Source organism: Nuphar pumila, chromosome 2 (assembly GCF_984573655.1).
Source record: "Nuphar pumila chromosome 2, dmNupPumi1.hap1.1, whole genome shotgun sequence".
Taxonomy (NCBI): Eukaryota; Viridiplantae; Streptophyta; class Magnoliopsida; order Nymphaeales; family Nymphaeaceae; genus Nuphar; species Nuphar pumila.
In genome coordinates, this window is record NC_143250.1 from 45,180,289 (window position 1) to 45,196,889 (window position 16,601).

General features: G+C 41.8%; 1 protein-coding gene across 1 annotated transcript; it reads right to left on the reverse strand.

Moving 5' to 3' along the window:
• Positions 1 to 6,586: 6,586 nt before the first annotated feature.
• Positions 6,587 to 11,852, reverse strand: LOC149845381 (aluminum-activated malate transporter 12-like). Its single transcript, XM_089995721.1, is given in 7 exon segments — positions 6,587 to 7,368; positions 7,824 to 7,967; positions 8,637 to 8,758; positions 9,099 to 9,257; positions 9,260 to 9,358; positions 9,578 to 9,718; positions 11,629 to 11,852. Coding segments are annotated over 7 exon segments (1,521 nt in total). The 5' UTR covers positions 11,846 to 11,852; the 3' UTR covers positions 6,587 to 6,729.
• Between the last annotated feature and the right edge of the window lie 4,749 nt (positions 11,853 to 16,601).

Sequence of the window (16,601 nt, forward strand, 5' to 3'; positions counted from 1 at the left end):
ACATATAGAATACTCGGGTCGGGTTGGCTACCCGGCAAAAATCATGACCCAAATCCAGCCTGCATATTGCTCGGTTTGGGTTCAGGATGACCCAGATATTATTCGGGTCAGCGTTTTTTTATGACACCCCGGATACAAACCCGACCTGTTGACAACCCTAGCCAAGTTCTTGGGTTGTGTTTGAGATAACGTTTTCATTTGCAGCTGATACTGTTCAAAACCAAACCCAACTTGTTGTAACATTTTTTCTGATGGGCTTGGAGTTTTGTACAACCCTGTTAGAATTAGGGATGCAGACCAGTTCAATATGACTTGCGTCTGGCTCAATCCAATACTCGATTCAAATTTTGAAGTATGGTTTCAGTTCCAGATCTGGATTCTACTTAGATCTCACTAGAGTTCCAGATGCCACCATCACCACTCCAATTTTTCCTCTTGCCTCAAGGGTCTATAGTGAGTCTCATGTGATCTAGGTGTACTAACTCTTGCTCATTCTTTCCTTAAGTGAATCCACACCTTGGGTGATGTTAGTTACGAGATTTTTCAACCTCTCCATTTGGCTATTGGCATTTATCTCATTCTGAAATATAGTGCGCATAATCTCCTCACGTGATTCCTTGAATGCATTTGAGGAATAGAGCCCTCACTTGCTTTGATACCACCTGTTGGGTCCCTTGTAGGTGGATCTTGATTCGGGCTCGTAGATCTTGATTCAAGCTCGTAGGGTTGTGCATATTATGCTAAAGTGTAGGATGCATGGAATGCATATGCAAAAAAAAAAAAAAAGTCACGATGATTATGATCACTTGGGCCCTAGAACGTGGAGCGCTCAAAAAATTTGCAAGATGAACCAGCCTTACAAGAGTTGCCTGAACAAGAAGAAAGTGAAAAGCAGGCAAAGAAGGGGTTTCGTCTAGCACTTAGCTACTATTACAAGTGTCAAATACTGCAGGTTTGGAAACCCTTCTTACACGACTTATCTGGAGCTGAAATTCGGTCATGCAGGACCTCATGCAGCTTAAAATTTGAGACAAAATGCACACGTAGAATTGGTAGGTCCTTTATAAAACTAGACCTCTGAACACCCTATCGCGTGCCTGTGCTGTGCATAAGCTGTGCGCCGGCTATTCATAGGCTTGCCCGTTGTCGTGCCCCGCGTGCACGACCATGGTACGTGCATGACATGGCATAAATAGATACTATTTTTCGCTTATTTAGCCCTACCTAAAGCCCTGTATGGATTAACGAGCTAAGATGGCCTTATAAATAGCTTAGGGGGAGACATGGTTCCACGAGCTTTGTGCCAACTTGTGCCCATGGTGCCTCCCCATGGCTAGGTGAAACCTCTTGAAATTTTTATGGTTCTCCAAGTATTTTTGGGGTTCCTCCTATCTCAGGGGAGTTCACGCCCAAAACTCTTTTAGAGGGGAACTCATTGGTAGGTAGAGCTCCTCTCGAAGGTCGATTCTCCAAGAGCGTCCCACCTCACATTGCTCCATAGTGAGTCTCTGTGTTGCCTCGCGTGTTGCATCTGTAAGTGCTGCTTGGCCAACTTATGAATAGAAGTCACATTTCTTGGACAACTTATGAATAGAAGTTGCATTTCTTGGACATTGTGCTTTCGTCCTTTCGGTTGCTTGCTTGGTGCCTTACCACACTACCTTATGTGCTTGCAGGTTACTTGTGCTCATTGGTGATTGATTGCCACACCGATTGCCTCTATGGCTTCGTGTATGGCCATTCTACTCGGGTTGTTGCTTGCTCAAGAGCTTAGTTGGGCCTCCCAAGTGCTATGAGCATTGATTGGACATCTGTTCTTACATGGTGGCTCTTAGCTGCCTCCCAAGTGTTGTGAGCACTGATTGAGCATTCACTTCTACATGGTGGCCTTAATGAGTTACCTCCCACTCTTCGCCTTCATTCCTTGGTGCCATCTCTTGACCCATCGCCTCACGTTGCTCACAGGTTATTCCAGCGTGCTGCTTTCTCTCCACAAGCTTGCCTAATCTGCATTCTAGGTATCGCACAGTCCTTAGCAAAAATACCATAACAATTGGTATAAGAGCCATTGTTCATTGCCGTCATGCTGTCCGATGAAGGCTTCTTTATTGTCTGGCAAAGCAAGAAGAAATGAGCCTCCTCTAGCTATGCAGGAGTGATGCAAAGCTCCCAACTTTCTCTTGTGCCTCCACCGATAGGTTCCGAGAATCCCTCTATCGAGTTCACGACAAAGGCCTCACTTGAAGATTGCTTGATTCACATAGAAGCGGTCATTGCTCGCATCGATGGAATTCTCAAGGTGGTTGGAAGAACCATTGCTAACATTGAGAAACAACACCAACCCTTGGAACATAATGTACGGCCTAACCTCAATGCTTTCCAGGATATACAGGCCAAGGTGATTGAACTTATGCCTATTCGTGACCAGGTAAGAGAGTTTCTTGAAGAAATGCCCCAACTATGTGAACACATTACCGAGTTGGAAGAGAAGAACATTCAACTCTCTGCTATCACAGGTGCCCTTGAACGCATCTTGCAAGGAAGCCTCGCTCAAGGTGGAGTTGTCGTCTGCCAGGAAGGTCACCAAAGAAAGCTTTTCGACCCTCAAAAGTATGCTGATGCTCGAAACACGAAGGAGTTGGAGAACTTTATTTAAGAAGTGAAACACTACATGAAGGTGACTCAGATTCGAGATGACGAAGTTAAGATCGACACCGCTATGTCGTTCTTTATAGGGATGCCACTTTCTGGTGGCATCGATGTAGTGATGACATCGATCGTGGGCCGATCAAAATTGACACTTGAGAGGACTTCAAGGCAGAGCTGAGAGGTCACTTCCTACCCACTAATGCAGAGTTTGAGTCTCGTTCCAAGCTGATGGCCCTTCAACACACTGGCCCCTTACACGACTACATTAAGGCTTTCACTAGCCTTATGTTAGACATTACTGACATGACATAAACAACTATAGGCGAAACAAGAAGTTCAAAGGCAACGCCCATGGCATGTGGTAGACGCCGTCACTGCCGCTCAGCAACCTATTGACTACCTCAAGAATGAATATCAGAATAACAACTGCGGTAAGTCAAATGTGCCCCACCAAAGAAGTGAGGGATCCTATGGCACTTGATCCAACAAAAACAAGTCAATGGCTTGATTCTCAAGTGGAAAAGGATAAACAAGTCAGGTTAGACATGATTTTGACCTGGACCTTACTATATATATACTGTTATCCGATTTTGACCTGGATCTTGGATGGAGCTGAGATGTCTGTTCTGGATTTGACTCAGATTCAACTACATACCATTCAGACCCAACTATTTTGGTTGAATCAGGCGGGTCATGTGTTATACCAATCTGGTGAAAATTGGATTTCTGAAAAGAGATCTTAAGCCTAGAGGCACGTTCTTAAGATCACTATCTTTAGAATTTCAATCGCCTCACTCCGGAAATTCCGAAGATGCGAAAAAGGGTTTTGTTACGACTGATTTCCCAAGATACAATTAGTCTTTGAACCTCAAGAGAGTCACTGCTTCGTAAGAACAGACGACCTCTCTCACACATGAACTCTGCAAGCCAAACCGAGAAGAAAGAAATGAGAAAACTGGAGAGTCAGAGATTCTGATCTTCAAAAGACGAAAATAGAAGAATTTATAGACTTTTAGAGAGGCCAAAACGTTTTGCGATAAATGAGATTAATGGTCATAAATCTGACGGTTTGAAAATAGGACGAAAAGGTACCTGAACGGTCACCCACCTTTGACTGTTAATCAAAGGCCTCCAAAACCGTCCAACAGTCACAAAGTGCCTTAAACTCAATATAAATGATATTAAAACTTTTCAAACGGCCAGATATCTCAAAACCGAAAAATCAAAACGGATATTTGCGCCTCATATGCACCTCGCACCGCTGCGAGCGTGCGAAGCGTGAAGTGCGAAGTGCAAAGTGCAAAGTGGTTGAATCAGGCAGGTCATGTGTTATACCAATCTGGTGAAAATTGGATTTTTGAAAAGAGATTTTAAGCCTAGAGGCACGTTCTTAAGATCGCTATCTTTAGAACTTCAATCGCCCCACTCCGAAAATTCCGAAGATGCGAAAAAGGGTTTTGTTACGACTGAGTTCCCAGGATACAACTAGGCTTTGAACCTCAAGAGAGTCACTTCTTCGCAAGAACAGATGACCTCTCTCACACATGAACTCTGCAAGCCAAACCGAGAAGAAAGAAAGGAGAAAACTGGAGAGTCAGAGATTCTGATCTTCAAAAGACGAAAATAGAAGAATTTATAGACTTTTAGAGAGGCCAAAACGTTTTGCGATAAATGAGATTAATGGCCATAAATCTGACGGTTTGAAAATAGGACGAAAAGGTACCTGAACGGTCACCCACCTTTGACTGTTAATCAATGGCCTCCAAAACCGTCCAACAATCACAAAGCGCCTTAAACTCAATATAAATGATATTAAAACTTTTCAAACGGCCAGATATCTCAAAACCGAAAAATCAAAACGGATATTTGCGCCTCATATGCACCTCGCACCGCTGCGAGCGTGCGAAGCGCGAAGTGCAAAGTGCAAAGTGCAAAGTGAAAAGTGCAAAGTGCAAAGTGGTTGAATCAGGCGGGTCATGTGTTATACCAATCTGGTGAAAATTGGATTTTTGAAAAGAGATTTTAAGCCTAGAGGCACGTTCTTAAGATCGCTATCTTTAGAACTTCAATCGCCCCACTCCGGAAATTCCGAAGATGCGAAAAAGGGTTTTGTTACGACTGAGTTCCCAGGATACAACTAGGCTTTGAACCTCAAGAGAGTCACTGCTTCGCAAGAACAGATGACCTCTCTCACACATGAACTCTGCAAGCCAAACCGAGAAGAAAGAAAGGAGAAAACTGGAGAGTCAGAGATTCTGATCTTCAAAAGACGAAAATAGAAGAATTTATAGACTTTTAGAGAGGCCAAAACGTTTTGCGATAAATGAGATTAATGGCCATAAATCTGACGGTTTGAAAATAGGATGAAAAGGTACCTGAACGGTCACCCACCTTTGACTGTTAATCAAAGGCCTCCAAAACCGTCCAACAGTCACAAAGCGCCTTAAACTCAATATAAATGATATTAAAACTTTTCAAACGGCCAGATATCTCAAAACCGAAAAATCAAAACGGATATTTGCGCCTCATATGTACCACGCACCTCGCACCGCTGCGAGCATGCAAAGTGCGCCATCAAAACGCCACATTGCGCCTCAAGCGCCCTTGCACACGCGAACGACGTGTCTGTTGCTGCGCATCGCAAGCCACCCATGGACACAAGGCTTACCAAAGTAAAGAATAGAGAACAAAGTCTGTATTTAAACAACTAGAAAAACTGATTTCTCTTAGATATGGGACTAAACTTTTTAAAACACTTTTGGTGGAAAGAAATCATCAATTTTAAAACTTTCCTAACATCATGAACCAATGTTCATTATCAAAATCTGATAAATTTTTAGGCCTAAACTTAATCCAGGTTGAAATTTACATAACCATGGTTGGTTCTATCTGGTTCCAGGTCCAAATCAGGTTCATAAACCCTCATAAAATTTTCACATGAAAATCAATAGAATTTACCATTTTCAGTGGATACATCCCTAGGACTCAAATCACAACCGGAGCATGGGACTTTTTTGTCAGATCTAGACTAAAAAATCAGACCTACTGCTAAAATGATCCAACCTGTGTTCATCCTTACCCATATCCATGTTACGGGGGCACACCATTTTGATCAGGTGTCCCAGCTGGTTACACTCGCAGACATGCTATGACACTTGTGAAAAGATCAAGTGCAATTGTGCATGATTACCCTTCATCTTGGGGACAAGGCCTGTCAGTTGTGGGGCCGAAGGCCTGATGGAGGGCGATCAGGTGCTTAATGCACAAATTTTGTGTCGTGATTGCACTCAATCCGGACTCTGACACTTGGATTTGAACACGCAGCGTATATTATTTTAATATTTTAAGTAATTTTTATCGTTTTTATTAAAATTTCAATGAGATGCATTTTTATATATTGATGATATTAAAAATTAAATTTTGTTGATTAAACAATTAAAGAAATCCACATTCTCATTTCGAACTTGCACATCTACTTCCGTCGTGTCGTGTCGGTTGTACCCGTATCTTTGTGCCATAGACAAAAGCTAGGCATATAGTAGTGTCAAAGGTCGGTTAATTTTCAAAAAAATCTAAAAAAATGGTCAAAAACTAGTTTTTTAATAATGTTTGTATTTTTTGACACGTGTCTTTCTGTGGTTAAAAGTTAGGCGATTCAAATATTATTCAGCCCTGAATCGGAATCGATTTCCGAGACGATTCTTTACAACATTGGTCTTAAGAGGGATAAGATGAGATGGAAAGAAGAGTGGACCGGCCTTGCATGGCTCAATGGACTCAGCCAAGCTCAAGCCTTTTGTCCAGAGGTTCTCCCAAGCAAAGATCATACCCAGTTCTTGCATGCATGGCTGGGTCGAGTCTGAGCAAGAATAGTATAATGCATCCAAGCTGAGTTGAACCAACCTAAATCCAAGCTTGACCAAGCAACTGAACCAATGAATGAACCCATCTCTTTATTAGGTGCAAACTGCACTTAATTAGGCATATTAAATCACATGAATTTCAGTCTTTGGTTTGTGTCATTAAATAAAGCCAATGCCTAAACAGAGTTAGTTACATGCACGAATCTCGCTGGAGCTCTCACTCGGTAGAGTGGCCGACCTGGTGGCTATTCAACTTGCCTCGACTCCGAGCACCATCACCATTGATGATGACCTCGCATTTCGATTCCTCCGCAATGAATTCCCGGAAACCGGCAGACTTGCCGAGCTCCTCCACCTCCTCGAGGACGTGTTCGAGCCGCGCCACTGCCTCCACGAGCAACGAAGTGAATGCAGCGAACGGCAGTGCCTCCGAGAACTCAAGGCTTGTCATGAAGATCTTGCTCAGTGTCGGGCACAACGTCTTCCGTTGATCGGAACTCTTGGACCATGACATTACCCTCTTAGCCCTCCACTCAAGGATTGCCGAGGTGTCCGTCTTGAAGGAATGAAGCGATACTCCGGCCGCGCCGGTCTCGGGTTTCTGGCCAGGAGCCGAATTTGGATGGCTTGAAGGCAGCGGGTCGTCTCCTCTACCGCCATCGATGAACAACCTGGGCTGGGATTTGAGAGAGGAATTGAGGTTCTGTAGCGCAGAGTGGAGGCGGTCGGAGAGGATGTGATACGGCCAGTGGCGACGATTCTTTATCCCGTCGGCGAGTTCGGCGAGAACTTGCGAGATCTCCTCACCGACTTGCCTGCATTGATCCTTGAATAGTGCACGAACGGATGATGGTGTCTGAGTAGAAAATAAACGCCACCATGCATGCAACGATTAGTAAGCAATATAGTGCCATGCAGACGAAGGAATTGCTCAACCCATCCAATGTTTGGATTGGGGAGCAAAGGAACTCCCATGTTTTTTTTTAAAACCTTGGTGATTGGACATGAAAAGTCAGCCTTCCACCAAGTAGCAGTTATTTTGTAAAGCTGAGCCCATGACATAGGCACAAGTTACTAAGGGTGAATCAACGTGGCATGCTGATTTTGGGGTGCCTTGATTTAAAATCTATCATTGTGGTCACCACTATCATATTATTTCAGGTTATAGAGTGCTTTAATGCCATGCATGACAACATTCAGCTTGGTCACATTCGGTTGTTCTTTTCACGAGAGAGAGAGAGGGAGAGAGACCAAATGGAACATGACCAAGTTCATGAACTACAACGCTTTATTGTAGGAGATGTACTATACCTGGATTTCTGACTCAGCACAACCATGCAAGGCGACGACTGTGTAGGCAAGGTAACGAAGGGCTGCCCCAACCTGCACATACTGCTGCCATGGATACCTGTAGCAATGCCTGGAGTGCCTTGGTTCCCAACTTGCAAATAGAGCCTATGAGCGGGAACAACCATAGTTAGTAGGTCAGAAGAAAATTATAATGTGTACTTTTGATTTTTTTTTCTATGAATGACAGCAAAACTACCTTCGGGATAAGAGACCTAGTCACGCTGGCTAAGCCCGGTCACCCCTTACTCTCAAGGAGTCACCAATTGCTTCGGCTGAGCAAGAGCTTATCCCTTGCCCTTATTAATGCAAGGGAAAGAGGCTCATGAGAATGAAACCCGGACCACCTGCCTAGTGTTCTTTTGATGCTTGCCATGGTACTTTATATATGGACAAATTAGTTTTCAATTCAAACACCATTTAGTACTCCCCATGTTACACAAATATCCTACATTTTCTTAACAATTTAGTTTACTTCATTAGTTTCTGTCTTAGTTTTTATTTCCACTCATCTTCCAGTTTTACCTTTTTCCTTTTTTTTGCATGAAACATAATTTCACTCAGTGATATTATATCATATCAAGTCGTTTTCAAGGTTCATTTTGCACCATTAAGTTTTTTTCTTTTAATGTTATCTAAATAGATATATGTTAAGGACGTGGCTCAAGTATTTTAAATCTAGAACCAATTAAGACAAGCATCGGGGAAGGTATATCAAACAAAGAAAATTGAAAAAGAAATTAAAAAGGAAATAGTAGCTAGAAGGGGAAGGATTACCAGTGATTCATCATTGGATTTAGAATCCAAAACCTCTCTGTATCCATCGTAGATGGGATCTTCTGATGACTCGGTGCCTATAACTTTGTGATCAGGATCTTGAAAATACTCATCCATACATGCTGCAAAAAGATACGATTCATGAGTATTTCATCAAAACAGGTAACCTAATTAACACCATCCCATGTCACTATTTAAGGGCTCCACTCATCTGATTGGGGTGACTTGTGAATGTCATGACCAAGTTGACAGGACGTCACGAGTTATATACTCATGGGTGGAGTCCCTTGCCGCAAGGTCGAAGCTGGGTGTACTTTCAGGTGGGTAGAGGAGACCTAATTAAGGGTTTTAGTAACTGGAGGCCAGCCAATGTGCGGTTGGTGATGGTTTTTTTTTTTTCCTTGAACTATAAAAAAGAATGGTACACTCTTGTGACAATGATGAGGGTGGTGGGTGTAATACCTTGGATTGATTTGGCTAGAGCTTGAAGTTTAGAGACAGTAGTGTCATGGAGATCTTCCCCAGCCCATATAGGGAAAACAAGGAGACTCATTAGGAGGCAAATTCCGCAACCAATGGCGATGGCATAGACACGCTGCCGAGCTATAACAACAACGTCGTGGACACGGTGATGAGGTTGAAGGTCAAGAGGAAGATGAGCACACCATAGTCATAGTTCTTCTTTATGTATGGGAAGAATCTGAGGTAAGTAACAGCAGCCCCTGCAAGACACCGAGCGACAGATCAAGTGATTAGATGATGCATGGTCACAGACTAGGTGCAATTACATTGCACACCTTGAATGTGCCGCTGCACCTGGCTTCCCTCCATCTGTTGTTGGGCCCTACAACAGACAGCCTGTCAGCCAAAGGTGGAGGGCACACTAAAAAGTGTGTCCGACAACCATTAGAAGGAGATTAATATGCCAAGATATTAATTACCAATGAGGAAGACAGAGATTCCAATGAAGACGGCCTGACCAACCCTTCCTGATTTCTCCGCTACAAATTCGATAAAGAAGGCCAGTGATCCAGCTAACAACGTCCCTAATCCTCTGTTCAATCCCTTGCTTAATGTTGCACCTGCATTTCTTGTATCATTTAGCCATTTAGTGATATGGAAACTTCCAAGTGGCAGCGGGCTTGGCGAGAAGATGCTGACCACTTCGTCCCAGCTTCGACTCCCACAGGGTGTGAGGATGCATTTAAACTGGTGGGCTCCTTAAGAGCTTGGGGGTGTCGGTGACCCTACTCAGGGTTTACCTCACAGGGGATGGGCCCATTGAATGACCCAGTTATGGGCGAGGGTGCCTCATCATCATTAAAAAAAGAAGAAGGGCCACTGCTAAACACACTACGCCATCTTTGAAAACTCTCTCTCTCTCTCTCTCTCATGATGATTCCCTTATAGATGGTGAATAAACGTGAGTACCAAATTATCGCTTTAAGTTTGAATTTGAAGCAAGACACAGGGTTAATTAGACAAGGAAAAACCATCATACAAAGGAAAACAAGAAATCCACCTAGCTTTTCTTTTTCAAGCTTTAAGCATGGGATTAGGAAAAACAGAATGCTAATTCCATAAAACTTTTTGTTTGGTTATGGTAAAAGACGTACAAAATATAAGGGAACAAATGGGAAACGTACTGTGACTACTGTTTCCTATCATGCAGAGCTTAGACTCGGGAGAAAAGCCAACCGCGCCAAGTTTTTTTTTTGATAGGCAGACCTCCACCAGTTATACAACCGTACCATTGTGTTTTGAACTTGCAACGTCTCAACACAAAGTGACGTGAACTAACTGTTGCTATCAGAGTCAAGTTTCTTATCTAAGCCTTTCCGAAAAGAATAAAAAGTGAGCCTCATAGCAAAGTATTTAAAAGGGCTAATGATCCTAAGACAATACACAGGCATTGATGATAGACCCATAATGAGAATAAAGTCCACTCATCCCCCCTTGTATCCCTAACGTCATACCCCCCACACCTTCTGAGATTTCATTGTTGTAAGCTGTGTTGAACAAATCTGACCCCATAGATGGATTTAACATGTTTAATTTCATAGGAATTAACCCTTGGATGGGTTTTTTTCAGAACAAAATTTATTTTTTAATAAAAAATTTGGCATTTTCACAGCCATTGATTTTTGAATCACCAGAAAATCATGCAGGTGACACAAATGCTGATATTTACTGCTATGTGTGTGTGTGTGTGGAGAGAGAGAGAGTATATAACTGAATCTTATATATATATATATATATATATATATATATATATATATATATATATTTCATTTTATTTATAAATTCTCTCTGTACAGATGTGATCTATTTTCTTGATTTTATAGGGATCAGCTCTTGAAGATTTCTATTTTGACACATGGTGGGTTTCTATAAGGTTAAAAAAATCAGCAGTCTAAAATCTTTGTTAAATTTTGAGGCTCCAAACATTATTTTTTTCATCGAAAGCACATGATCCAGGTGTAGATTCTTAGAAAATCAACCATGCCCAACACATTTATAGGGCAGAAAATGCGTAAAAAGCAACGGAGAAACTGAAAAACCCATTTAGCACCTAGTGTGTGAGCAGCTACCAATATATATATATATATATATATATATATATATATATATATATATATATATATATATACATAGAGAGAGAGAGAGAGAGATTGAGAGAGAGAGGCTGAACCCATCAAAATTTGATCAAAACTACTAGAAAAATTGAGATGCACGGTATGCTGAAAGGGCTGACTTTAGAGATGAGAGGATCAGGCTCCCATTTGTAACAATTCTGATTGGAAACAAAGAAATCAAATGAGTCTGTAAATTTTTTGTTACATTGATCACCAAATAAGTGACCCTGATCCAATCAATCTAGGACCCACACAGCTAGGTTATAGCCTTCAGTCTAATTGCAACTCCAGACCTGGCAGAATCAGGTCACCAATTGCTGATGCAAATCACAATTATGCATGTAATTAAACCTCACCTGCAGTGAATTCCAGCACCACAACCACAGTAATGACTGCCCAAATAGCATTTGCACCAACTCCTTTGAACAAAGGCTCCAACAAATACAAGAAGGAAACAAGTGTGAGCGCCAGACCAACTTTGAATGAATGAACAACCCTTCTTGGATCTTCTCTGCCAACTTTCCAAACACTTTCGATCATAACACCTCCCCATTTCCTCAACCTCCGATTCATTCCTTGTGATTTCATGGCCATTGCTTCTCAACTGAAAACCTACTCTCCAGCCATAAATATGGCCTTACCTTGATGGCTTGAAAGTTCTTTTGAAAAAACCCTCCTCTCTTGTTCTAGTATATGTATCACGAGCTAACCCTCAAAAAGAGACCTCTCCAACCGTGCACTGACCTATTGAATAAAAAGTAGTTCTTTACTCGTGCATACACCTACATATGCCATGCACATTCACGTGCATGTTTATAGATGTACAAGTTGGGATGCACAATGAGCTGCTCGACTCAAACTCATTCAAAAAAATAAATGAACCGAGCTTGAACAAGGGTTCAGGATCGGTACACGTAAAAGCAGTCCAGCCCGATTAAGTTCCCATCACATAATTATTAAAAAATTATATTTATATATATGTATTTTGTTTATAATGTTAACCCAAAGATTGGTCTTACCCTAATGGATACGTTATTGTTCACTTTTGGAACTGTCGTTGGTTCAAATCTCACAGTTTCCTTCTCTTTGGTTAAAAAAAGCATTTTACACAATTTTTAAAAAGTTTAAATATATTTTTGAAATAAAGGTTTTAGCTCAAGCCGAGCCCGTGCACTACAAGAAAAACCCTTATTAGCGATGGATTTTTTCCGTAGCAAATTAGCGACGGACTTAGCGAGAGAACATTATCCGTCGCCAATCTTTGAAATATTTTTGAAATTAGCGACGGTATAATCTCCATCTCAAATCCGTCGCTAATTATTGACAGATCGACGAAAAAAAAATTTCACTGCAAAACTGTAGGAAATTAGCGACGGATTTAGCGAGAGAATTTTTCCGTCGCTAATCCGTTGCTAATTAGCGACGAAAAAATTCCCTCGCTAATTCCGGTGCTAATTTTCGATTTAAACCGTCCCACCTAAGCCACGAAATTTTCCCTCTCTCTCCCGTTCGAAATTTAAATTGATGTTCGATTTAAACCGAGCCTCGTGCTCCCGTTGGTCGATGAAGCCGAGCCTCATGCTCGCCGCAGTAAGGCTCACCGGACGATCCTGCTGGACGATGTTGACTGCCGTCACCCAACTCTGACGCAGCAGAGGAGGGCGGAGGAATCTCGATGAAGGGCGTGCGGATCGCGGGGCGGCCATTGTACCTGAACATGCAGGCGATGTCGCCGGTGGACCCGCGGGTGTTGGATGCAATGCTGCCCTTCTTCACTGGCCGCTTCGGCAACCCCCACTCCCGCACTCACCTCTACGGCTGGGAGTCGGACGAGGCGGTCGAGCGCGCCAGAGAGCAGGTCGCTTCTACGCCACCTACCTCCCTGTCGGCTCTGACGACCTCCTCAACCTCGACCGCCTCCGCGACGCCATCCGCCCCGACACCGGCCTCGTCTCCGTCATGGCCGTCAACAACGAGATCGGTCCATTCCGGTGGTGGGTTGAGGGAGTACGGCTTGCTGGGATCCGGTGGTGGGTCGTCCTCCTCCTCCGTCGCCGCCGACGAATTGCTCCAAGTCCGGCCTATTGCTGCCGGAATACCTCCCGGCAGCGAGCAATTTTTTTTTTAATTTTTTTTTTAAATTTAGCGACGGATTAGTGAAAGATATTATTCGTCGCTAATTTAAAATAGCGAAGGACTCGCGACGGATATTATCCATCGTTAATTTAAAATAGTGACAGACTCGCGACGAATCATTTTCGTCGCTAATCCATCGCAAATTAGCGGCAGATTAGTGACAGATAAGTTTTGTCGCTACTTAGCGTCGAAAAATTCGCTATGAAAGCTATCCGTCTCTAATCCGACGCTAATCCGTCGCTAAACTGTTTAGCGACTAATTAGCGATGGATTAACGACAGATTTAGGTCGTCGCTAATCCACAGGTTTCTTGTAGTGGTGCTCGAGCTCGACTTGACACGATCCTGTGTCATGGTTGTTCAAGCTCAGCTCAAGCTCGAGCCAGCTGATCGTGTTCGTCCCTATGTACAAGTCCATGAAAGCAACTTATACAGTACAAAATTTAGGAACTGAGATGGGTCTTATGAATCAATAGTAATGTACTTAATCAATTAATAGATAGAATACCAAACATAGGCATAAAATAAGGGTCCTTGTAGAACAGAACCATGCGTGGATGAATTTGGTTTATGTCATCTCCCATCTTCATACCCCACCGACATCTTATTGATTCAAGTAGTTTTGATCAAACCTGAATTCAGAATGGTTGATTCAATAAGAATGGACCCTCGAATCGGTGAGGGTTCCTCGTCATAAAAAAAAATCTCAATTTTTTGTATTTTGTCAGCTGCTGATTTTTTAATTACCAAAAAATCCTGCAAACAAGTCGGATCTTGGCGATTCAAATGTACATTGATACTCGCTAAATGGACAATGTAGATCATATCTATGAAGTCCCATTTGAAATCGAAACAACTTGAATCTATGAAATCCCAAAGAGGGGTATGAAAATAGGGATGACTCCGGGGAAGATTGCTGAGTGGAACCCAAGGCCATGACACCGTCTCAACTCAATATATCCTGTTTGGAATCCATAGGTCATCACATACATGAGTGATGATTAGGGGTGTCAACAGGTCGGGTTTGGTTCGGGCCCAGGTGGTACCAGACTTGAACCCAGTTTTCAGGTATGATATTGGGTTCGAACCTGAGTTTAATCGGGTCCATTACAAGAAAAATCATACCCAGACCTGATAGAACTACATGAACCAGACCTAGACCATACCTGGTAAAACCATATTTTTTTAACATTTTTACATTGAAAATTGTGGGTCTTAATCGGAACTGGGGTCGGGTCTGAGTCTGGGTCTGGTATAAAATTTCACAAAATATACCCAGGTCTAAGTATTAATCGGACCTTTGCATCCGGACCCGGGTCTTAATCGAGTCTTATTATTTATTATCATACCCGTACCCTATAGGGTTTAGTTCAAGTCGGGTCCGTTTGACAACCCTAGTATGATAACCAATAGGCCATGCATGGCCAACCAAAAAAAAAAACAAGGGCAGGGTACCCTAATTCCCCATGAATAAAGGTTGTGGCCCTTCTTGGTCACACGTGTGACAGGTTGAGATTGTTGGTAGGTGTTACACCTACATTTTTTTTTTGTGAAAAAAAAGAAGGAACATGCATCATTTTTTTTGCCAAACAAGGAACTACCACCCTCTTGTTTCCACTAAAACGTGAACCCCAAACGCTTTTCCAACACACTGACATCTACAGGTGAGCAGGATCCTCATGTAACCTATCTTATATGTATGGTCTGTGGCACAGAGCTCATTCAGAGTTGACCTTGGAAAGGGCTGCCTAAACCCCATGGGATTGTGGTTTTGTGTTTGACCTTGGAAAGCAAGAAACCTTGTTGGGAAGCACAAGAAACCCTAGATCTATTTTGGATTCTAGATGGATTCATTATATTAAAAAAATTCAAATCAAAATAAAAAACTGAATGCAATCCTAAAATTAAAATAGAATTGAAATAGATCTCTTAGACCCAAGTTGCACGCTCAAGTCTGTATAAAGTTGATAGGGGAAGAGGCCTCTTTGATATATTAAGGTGTGAAAAATAGAAGCTAATTACCACCATCACTGTCCCACTGCATCTCTTTCAAACGGTTTTAAGTAGAGTGAGAGGGAGCTATTTGCTACCACCTGTTTGTTTCATTGCCAAAACCAAAAATAATTTTGACCGGCTTGAGATGATGAAACCTGAGTTTTGTTTTTATTGAATAAGGCTGTTAGTTGATCTCTCAACGTGTATGTCCCTTCAGATAGCCAAATAGAGCTTTTTAGCAGTAGCATGGCTGCAAGAAAAAATCAGATAACAAAAGCGCTGGGCCGTCTACAGCAACTGCCCCCCAACTATGTCACAGTGTGAGCTACGTGTCTCGTGACATCTTCCACTTTGTTGACACGTATATGACGTGCTTGACACGTTTATGCTCCATCTATTAGTTTTTTCACATTTTATTATCTTTCTCCATTTTTTTCAATATTTGTGTATTTAACATTTTCCTAAAAATAAATAAATAAATGTCATATATATGAACATATTATGCCCCATTTTTTTGTTCTGCCGCTTCTACCCATAAGTTTTTAAGTGTTTTATGATAAATCTGAACAGTTAGATGTGTTTAACATGCTTGATTTAGTGAGAATCGATACCTGGATCATGTTTCTTATGAAAAAATATGTTTTTTATGAGTAAAAAAAAACTAGTACCTTCGTAGCCATTGATTTTGGATCACCGGAAAAACCTAGGTAGAGTCAGATTCCGTCCATCCAAAACTTGGTTCCCACTAAATAAAACCTATAGATCACATATATGATGTTAAGACTTGAGAAAAAATATTTAAAACTATGATTTTTTAAAGGGCCTAACATGACCTAACGAAAAAAGGGCCTAAGGAACGCATTACTCATCTCTCTCTCTCTCTCTCTCTCTCTCTCTATATATATATATATATATATATATATATATATATATGAAAACCTTCCCATGAAAACCCCTCCTAAACTTTTTCAATGGATGTTTTATTGGATTTTTGATATTTTTCTTTTCAAAATTCTGACTTTTACATGTGTGATCTATATGCTTGTTTTTATAGGAATCAGTTCTTGAAGCATTTGATTCTGATACATAGATAGGTTTTTATAAGTTTCAAAGTCAATCATGCATAATTTTTAAACATTTTTGAGGCTTCAAATACCATATTTTACCCAAAATTTATGATCCAAGTGTCGATTTATAGT